The following is a 9047-nucleotide window of genomic DNA, read 5'->3' as shown; positions in this document are numbered from 1 at the left end:
TATTACAACATTCAGGGGATATGGTTGCCACTGGCCAGGCCAGCATTCACTGCCCATCCCTAACAGCCATTAAACTGTTTATCTGAAAGCCCTTTAAATGCCCCTATCATATCTGCCATCATCTTCCCTCATTTCTAAAGTTTTCATCATCTTCTGGGCTACCAGCCACCTTCACAATGTTGTGAACAATTGGTACCATCCTGAACTTCCTGTGTTAACCACTGCATCCTTCTTGTACTTCTTCCTTTCATCTGAAATATCTTTTTGTTGAAAGTTATGAAATATTTCCTTAAATGTCTGCCACTGCTTCTCTACGGTCTTACCTTTTAACCTGGTTGGGGGGCTGGGGGGGGGGGGGACATGTGGTCAGGTAGGTCAGCAATCAGGAGCCGTTCCACCCCCCACTTTCTGATGTTCAGGTAAGTACACTCAAAAAACAGGCAGGAAAATCTCCCATTTTTCCACTCTTTGGGCACTTAGTTTTTTTTAAGCAGAATCTCAGCAATAACGTATGAATACTAGCACAGACTGTTTGGACTAAATGGTCTGTTTCTGAACTGTATTTCCTATGTCACTCCAGGAACAAAGTCAATGACCCATGGAGCCTGTGGTTCAAAGCCTCAGGTTGAGCCACACGCATGTTGGTTCTGCTGGAGCGACCTTTAAATATAGTCAGTCTGTCCAACATCCCAATTTTGTACAATGTTTGAAAATTAACCAGTGATTTGACTTTTTCATTACTGGGCTGGTTAGTTTGTGTGGGTGATTAGCATGGATGAGATACAATGTGAAGTTTGGTCTGCACAGCCCCATCAAACAGTCCAGGGATAGTTCCGCACAGGTGAAATAGAGTAAACTTTGCACTGACCCATAAAATACTTATAAAAGGTTGGTAGAGCACGGGTTAGTTGCAGAGTAAAACTCTCTTGATACTGAATCTCTTCTCCCCATATCAAGCTGTCTCTGGCTGGGTTCAGTTCTGTATTCCCGTCTCTCTCTCTCCTGGATATTTAGTTGTTGATTTGGGCCTGAGCTACACTGGGTGCTTGTAAAGCCTGCTTTCAGCTTGGATTCTAAGATTGGAAGAAAGTATTTAGGAATTTGGGTACATGTAGTTCACATCAGGCTTGATCTCATTGAATGATGGTATATGCTGGAAGGAGCTGAATGGGTTACTCTTGTTCCCGTATGATTTAGTGCAGCCTATGCTTAACAACTATGACAATACTGTGCCTTGAAGAAATGTATTTATATCATGTTTCACATGAAGGGAAGGTTTTAAACTTCAGCTCTGATTACAGCACCGATTTGTCTGCTCAAGGCAGCCCACCTGCTGAGAATGTAGATGCATAATTGATCCTAGATAATGGGGTGTTTGTTCTAATCTAAGTTAATGCAGTTTTGTTTATTTTTTGAGTTATCTCCTGGGATTTTGGAGTAGGGTTTAATTAGGTTCATTGACAAGATCTTGAGCGTCATGTACTAATTGAAGGAGCTAGGCTTACAGAGGGAAAAAGCAGGCAGTTTTCTGTTTGCACTTGCAAGGAGCAAGGACCTTTCTCTCTCTGGAGGTTGAAATCTGGGACCTGCTATAAAATAGGTATCTCTCTCCAGAGGTGTTAAAAGGCTTGAGGACTGGCAACCCACATAAGCCTATGCGTGTTTTGCTAACTAATCTGAAGACGAGTTTAGGGCCATGTGAAATATTGCTCAAACTGTAGCTAATGGAGATAGGCTAGCAGTTAAGAATTGTATTTCGTCATGTTTAAGTATTTCAATTGGTAAAAGTTGCGCTAATTCTTTTTGTTATTCTTAAACTGTAATGTTAAATAAAGTTTGTTTTAATAAAAGCTTCCTTGTGGGTCAAAATAATCACACCTGGAGTGTGCATGGTGGCACAGTGGTTAGCACTGTTCCCTCACAGTGCCAGCGACATGGGTTTGATTCCTGGCTTGGGTCATTGTCTGTGCAGAGTCTGCACGTTCTCCCCGTGTCTGCGTGAGTTTCCTCCCACAGTCCAAAAGACATGCTGGTTAGGTGCTTTGGCCATGCTAAATTCTCCCTCAGTGTACCCGAACAGTCGCCAGAATATGGCGACTAGGGGATTTTTACAGTAACTTCATTGCAGTGTTAATGTAAGCCTACTTGTGACAATAATAAATAAAAAAATTTTTAAAAAATCTTATCCTCACATTAAACACTAAAATCAAGAATAGTTGGGGTCTAGTCTAGCTTCATAACGTACTTGGAGTTTCTGATCTCGTCCCTAACAATGAAAACAGTGGAACCCAATCCCTGTTATCACTTGTGAATTTGATGGTGTTTCAATAGAGTGAATGATCGAGTGAATCCCTTCCCACACACTGAGCAGGTAAATGGCCTCTCCCTAGTATGAACTGGCTGGTGTCTGAGAAGCTCGGAAGAATTAGCAAATCCCTTTCCACACACCAAGCAACTGAATGGCTTCTCGCCTGTGTGAACTTGCTGGTGTCTCAGGAGATGTGATAATTGAGTGAATCCTTTTCCACACAGGGAGCAGCTGAATGGCCTTTCCCCAGTGTGAGTGCGTTGGTGTGTCAGCAGTTCATTTCTGCTCTTAAAGCTCTTCTCGCAGTCAGAACATGTAAAAGGTCTCTGATCCGTGTGAATGCGCTGGTGTTTCAGCAAGTTGGATAAAGTAGTGAATCCTTGTCCACATTCAATGCAGGTGAATGGTCTCTCCCCAGTATGAACTCTCTGATGTGTCTGGAGGTTTGACAACAGAGTAAATCCCTTCTCACACACTGGACAAGTGAACGGTCTTTCCCCAGTGTGACTGCGTCGATGAGTTTCCAGCTTTGATGGGTAATTAAATCCCTTCCCACAGTCCCTACATTTCCATGGTTTCTCCATGGTGCAGATCTCCTTATGTCTCTCCAGGTTGGATGATCAATTGAGGCCTCACCCACAGAGGGGACATGTGTACGCTTTCACCGCATTGTCAGTAACACAATATTTCTTTCAGGCTGTGTCAAAAGTTTTTTGCAGTCAGTGCATTGGAACAATCCCACTTGAGTTTGTGTGTCTTGGTGTTTTTCCAGTCAAGTGATATTTGAAAACCTTTCCCATAGCTGGAACGCACAAACTTTTCTCCTTCCACATTTAAAAGGCCGATGATATTCAGATCCTGATTATTCAAGTGACTTTGTCAGATCTTGAGACGATATTAAGTTTCAGTTTTCTGTCTCCAATTACTCCCGTTCTAATAGTCTGGAAAATGAATTTAGAACAGGAAAAAGGGATTGAGCAGAAACAAAAATACAAAGGCAGGTTCTGCAACTGAAATGAATGGAATGGGAATGTGTGGGGCTGGCACGAGAAAAGCTTTGTTCATTGCGTCCAGCTGAATGGATGTGCTGTTTAATATGATCCACCAGACATTAGTACATATTGTCTACATACCTGCCTACGTATCTACGTATGGGCAAGACAATTCATACCCCACATTGCTCATTGTGTTGTAGGCAAAATGTTCTTTTAACTTGAAGGCAGCAGTCTGTAAGCGGATAACATCACTCGTGTTGCTACTGCATAGTAGCAGTGTGAAACAGCTAGCTTCACCCATTGCTCAGGTTTTTGAGACACAGCATCCTTCTAGGGTAATCTAGAAGGGCATTTTTCAGGACCTAAAATGGCAGTCTTTGGCCCATTCAGAAGTTTGCATGATGCATAGCAAGCAAAGATCTAATCAGGGCAATACAGAATCCCTATAGTGCAGAAAAAAGCCATTTGGCCCATCGAGTCTGCACTGACTCTCCAACAGAGCATCTTATCCAGACCCTATTCCCATAACTCTGCTAATCCCCCTAACCTATACACCTTAGGACACTGAGGGGCAACTTAGCATGACCAATCAATTCTAACCTACGCATCTTTGGACTGTGGGAGGAAACTGGAGAATCCAGAGGAAACCCATCCAGACATGGGGAGATTGTACAGATTCCACACAAGACACCCGAGGAACCGAACTTGGGTCCCTGGCACTCTGAGGCAGCAGTGCTAACCAGATCTCTGGTCCTTTGCCTATTTTTGATCTGTAGATAATACGATTTCTATGTCTGAATGCACCACCGTCATTATCCTGCAGCATGTGTTTGATATAACCCTATTTCAGCGTCAAACTTGCATGGTGAGCAAATGGCTCAGCCCTTATTTATGAGACTGCTGATAAGAACCCCAATGCATATATTGACCAATGAAGGTGGGTTTTCAGTGGACATTAGTTGAGAACCCACTTGCTAATTTCCCAACTCACAAACTGAGCAAATTGAGCTAATGTGATTGCTTCATTTCAAAGGTGAATTTGAGACAAGATGGAGCCCACTAAGGTGGGTAGAGAAATTATTACATGTAGCTGTGCATTGATAAAGGAGGGTAGAAGAAGCTATGAAGCTGGGCTAGCGCTTAATATAAAAAAGGATAGCAAGAGTTTTTATAAATATATAAAAAGGAAGAGGCTGGCTAGGGTGAACGTTGGTCCCTTAGAGGATGAGAAAGGGGACCTAGTGGTTGGGGATGGGGATATGGCTAAGGTCTTGAATAACTTTTTTGTTTCTGTCTTCACGGAGGAGGACGTGAATAATTTGCCGGGTGTTAGCGATGGAAAGGTGGTAGGACTGGAGGGTCTTAATGACATTACTGTTACTAGAGAGGTGGTGCACGACAGACTGGAGGGGCTGATTGTGGACAAGTCCCCAGGACCGGATGGAATGCATCCGAGGGTTCTGAAAGAAATGGCGGAGGTTATAGTGGATGCCTTGGTGGTTATTTTCCAGACGTCGCTGGATTCCGGGGAAGTGCCGGAAGATTGGAAAACGGCTAATGTTACGCCGTTGTTTAAGAAGGGTGCCAGGCAAAAGGCGGGGAATTATAGGCCGGTTAGTTTAACGTCTGTGGTAGGTAAAATGTTAGAATCCGTCATTAAGGAGGAAATTGCGAGGCATCTTGAAGGGAATTGCTTGATAGGGCAGACGCAACACGGTTTCATTAAAGGGAAGTCGTGTCTGACAAATTTACTGGAGTTCTATGAGGATGTGTCTAGGGCGGTGGATAGAGGAGAGCCGGTGGATGTGGTCTTTCTGGATTTTCAGAAGGCGTTTGATAAAGTACCTCACAAGAGGTTACTGCAGAAGGTCAGAGGACATGGAGTTGGGGGTAGGGTGTTAGCGTGGATAGAGGATTGGTTGTCAAATAGGAGGCAGAGAGTGGGGGTCAATGGGTGCTATTCGGATTGGCGGATGGTGACTAGTGGGGTGCCCCAGGGGTCGGTGCTGGGGCCTCAGCTATTTACCATTTATATAGATGATCTGGAGGAGGGAACCGAGTGTAGGGTGTCGAAATTTGCTGATGACACCAAGATTGGGGGAAAGGCAAATTGTGCGGAGGGTGTGGAGAGTCTGCAGAAGGATCTAGATAGGCTGGGCGAATGGGCCAGGAAATGGCAAATGGAATTTAATGTTGGCAAGTGTGAGGTGGTCCACTTTGGTAGGAAGAATGGTAGGAAGGACTATTACTTACGTGGCGAAAAACTGCAGCAGGCGACGGTGCAGAGGGACCTCGGGGTCCTTGTGCATGAGTCGCAAAAACCCAGCCTGCAGGTGCAGCAGGTGGTCAGGAAGGCGAATGGGATGCTAGCCTTCATAGCGAGGGGGATTGAATATAAAAGTAGGGAGGTCTTGCTGCAGCTGTATAGGGCATTGGTGAGGCCGCAGCTGGAGTACTGTGTGCAGTTTTGGGCGCCGCACCTGTGCAAGGATATTTTGGCCTTGGAGGGAGTGCAGAGGAGGTTTACTAGGCTGATACCGGAGTTGAGGGGGTTGAGCTATGAGGAGAGGCTGAATAGACTGGGCTTGTACTCGTTGGAGTTTAGAAGAATGAGGGGAGATCTCATTGAGACGTATAAGATGATGAATGGGATGGATAGGATAGAGGTGGAGAGACTCTTCCCGCTCAAAAAAGACAGTAGGACTAGGGGGCACAGCCTCAAGATAAAGGGGGGGCGGTTTAGAACGGAGTTGAGGAGGAACTTCTTCACTCAAAGGGTGGTGAATATCTGGAATTCTCTGCCCGTTGAAGTGGTGGAGGCTACCTCGCTAAATATTTTTAAGAAGCGGGTTGATGGGTTTTTGATAAGCGAGGGGATTAAGGGTTATGGGGAGAGGGCGGGAAAGTGGAACTGAGCCACGACAGATCAGCCATGATCTTATTGAATGGCGGGGCAGGCTCGAAGGGCCAGATGGCCTACTCCTGCTCCTATTTCTTATGTTCTTATGTTCTTATGTATTATCTACGCATCAAAAATATGCAAAAGACCAGAGATTTGGTGTCATCCCATTGAATATGTGTTTCTTCAAAACATGTTTGTGAGAGCAGGGCCTATTTGAGAAACTTCGTTTTGTTATAATCGGACTCAACTGCACTAATTTCTGTGTCCCTAGGTTCAATGAATACAGATTCAGACAATGGTGGTGTGACTAGATCATCATGATATAGAGATGTGGTAAAAATCTCTATCTCTCCTTGAGCGGTATATTGGTGAATAGGTGAGCAATGTTGAACAAGCACATGGACACAATGCCAATAACTGATAGATTTTATCAAACAGCATGTCCCTTCAGCTATTTGTAACAGGTAAAGTGCAGACTGTACCCAAACCAGCCTGTGTTTGTCATACTGAAAACATAGTGTCCAATATTAGATGTGGTTCTGTGATTGGACAATACCTATTAAACCATCCTGATTGTGCTAAAAATTACATCGCCAGCCAATTTAGCATTATCATTCAGGCTTGCAGTATGGCTCACCTACACATGCTGGAAGCTACAGATATTCACACACAAGAGTCCTCTCCTTTGTAGACAAACGGACATTGTGCCATTTTCAGCTAAACAAAATCTTGAGGATAGGCATTCCCCATGGCAATGGCTTGACCACAGTCAACCTGCCTTGTTTGAATTTGAAAAAAAGTTCAGCTGTTAACTGCTTCAGGCTGCATTCCCCATGGCAACACCTTTACTTATCAGAGTCAACTTGCCAGCCAATGAGCACTTTCTTCTCATACAGTATAAATTGTTGTTCCCTTTCTGGTTGGCATTTCCTTGCAAGCTGTTTTGAAGAGCGCAAGATGAAAAGCTTAAAAGTATGTATTTTTTCAGCAATACTCAAGCTGTTGATTTTTTAAAAACCTCTTGGGCAATACTTTTAGATTATAGGGATAATATCTGCTTAGCAACCTAATCACTCTCAAAGACATAAAAAGAAAATGCTGGAAAATCTCAGCAGGCCTGACAGCATCTGTACAGAGTTTCAAGTCTGGATGACCCTTAGTCCGAGTTGAAGATTGTCCAGCATTTTCTATTTTTGATTCAGATTCCAGCATCTGCAGTAATCTCATAGAATCCCTATAGTGCAAACAAAGGCCATTTGGCCCATTGAGTCTGCACAGACCACATCCCACCCAGGCCCTACCCCGATCTCCCTACATATTTTACCCGCTAGTTCCTCTAACCTACGCATTGCACGACACTAAGGCGCCAATCAAACTAACCCACATACCTTTGGACTGTGGGAGGAAACCCACACAGACATGAGGAGAATTGTGGCACGGCTGCTTCACAGCTCCAGAGTCCTGGGTTCAATTCCTAGCTTGGGTCACTGTCTGTGTAGTTTGCACATTCTCCTCGTGTCTGTCCGGCTTTCCTCCAGTTTCCTCCCACAGTCCACAGATGTGCAGGCTGGGTTGATTGGCTATGCTAAAAATTGCCTGAGATGCGTAGGTTAGAGGGATTAGTGGGTAAATTTGTGGGGGGGGTGGGGCCTGGGTGGACGCCCATAACCTATCTCCCTAAACAAATTCACGGCTGAAATTATTGGACGCTGACGGGCTCACAGGTACTGACGGTTAAACCCACCAGCTACAGTTCCATCTCCATTCCAATTCATTCTGCAGTGAAATCCGTATACTTGCTGCATAATGGCGGCTGTAATTCCCACAATCCCCTGCGCCCCAGAAAGCGCCGCGGTTCTGAGTGCGCATGCTCTCTAATTCCGGCCGCTAAGCATTCTGGGTGGTTCCTTTGTTGTCAGTCGGTCTCGGTGCGAACGGAAGAAGAAAGCAAGAAATGGCGGCCCACCTGGGGGAGGCGATAAACTACCGCTCTGCTGGTACTCCCCGTGCTGCAGAGAGTGTGGCCGTACCGCTGCTGGGCCCCGTGGCTCCAACCGCCTCTCACACTCGGTGTCGCGAAGGCCGCGGTCGCTCCTCTCAGCAAGGCGCATGCGCTGGCAGGCGCTCTTCGAGGGCGGGGCCTCCTCACGCTTGCGCAGTGTGGCCTTTCACAGGGAGTTGGGGGCGGTCTACCCCGAGATGTATTCTGGATCCCAGTGTCAGCCATTGCCTTAGCATGGTCACCAGGTAAAGGCACAGGTTCAGTTTGTCATGCCTTTTGGTGTAGATATCTCATTCTCTTCATCTTCCTTCATAGAGAATTAAGAATCTACTAGAATTATAGAATCTCTACAGTACAGAAGGTTGCCATTCAGCCCATCGAGTCTGCACTGACAATGATCCCACCCAGGTCCTATCCCCACAAATCCACGCATTTACCCCACTAATCCCCTGACACTAAGGGGCAATTTAGCATAGCCAATCAACCTAACCTGCACATCTTTGGAGTGTGGAAGGAAACTGGAGCGCCCAGAGAAAACCCACCCAGACATGGAGAAAACATGTAAACTCCACACAGCCACTCACCCAAGGCTGGAATTGAACTCAGGTCCCTGTCGCTGTGAGGCAGCAGTGCAAACCATTGTGCCACCATGTCACCTGATGACCATGAAACCATTGACGATTGTTGGAAAAACTCATCTGGTTCACTAATTCTTTTAGGAAGGAAATCTGCTATTCTTTACTGGTCTAGTTAACTCTGGCGCCACAGCAATGTGGTTGACTTTTAACTGCCCTCAGGCAACTAGGGATGAGCCAGCAGTGCTGATTTTCCATGAATGAA

At 45.4% G+C, this 9047-nt stretch overlaps 1 protein-coding gene across 1 annotated transcript; it reads right to left on the bottom strand.

Moving 5' to 3' along the window:
* Window positions 1-356: 356 nt before the first annotated feature.
* LOC145337153 (uncharacterized) lies at window positions 357-8289 on the bottom strand. Its single transcript, XM_080181942.1, has 2 exons — window positions 8172-8289; window positions 357-3249 (listed from the first exon to the last, which is right to left on the bottom strand). Exon 2 carries the CDS (start codon window positions 2890-2892, stop codon window positions 2302-2304), a length of 591 nt encoding a protein of 196 aa, XP_080038068.1. The 5' UTR covers window positions 2893-3249; window positions 8172-8289; the 3' UTR covers window positions 357-2301.
* Window positions 8290-9047: the final 758 nt, after the last annotated feature.

Source organism: Carcharhinus amblyrhynchos, unplaced genomic scaffold (genome assembly GCF_965287045.1).
Source record: "Carcharhinus amblyrhynchos unplaced genomic scaffold, sCarAmb.v2.hapA scaffold_44, whole genome shotgun sequence".
Classification (NCBI taxonomy): Eukaryota; Metazoa; Chordata; class Chondrichthyes; order Carcharhiniformes; family Carcharhinidae; genus Carcharhinus; species Carcharhinus amblyrhynchos.
This window is presented reverse-complemented; position numbering and strand designations above follow the sequence as displayed.

Bases quoted from the DNA above. Each gene is read 5' to 3' on its own strand.
- LOC145337153 (XM_080181942.1), bottom strand. From the start codon at position 2,892: ATGGAGAAACCATGGAAATGTAGGGACTGTGGGAAGGGATTTAATTAC.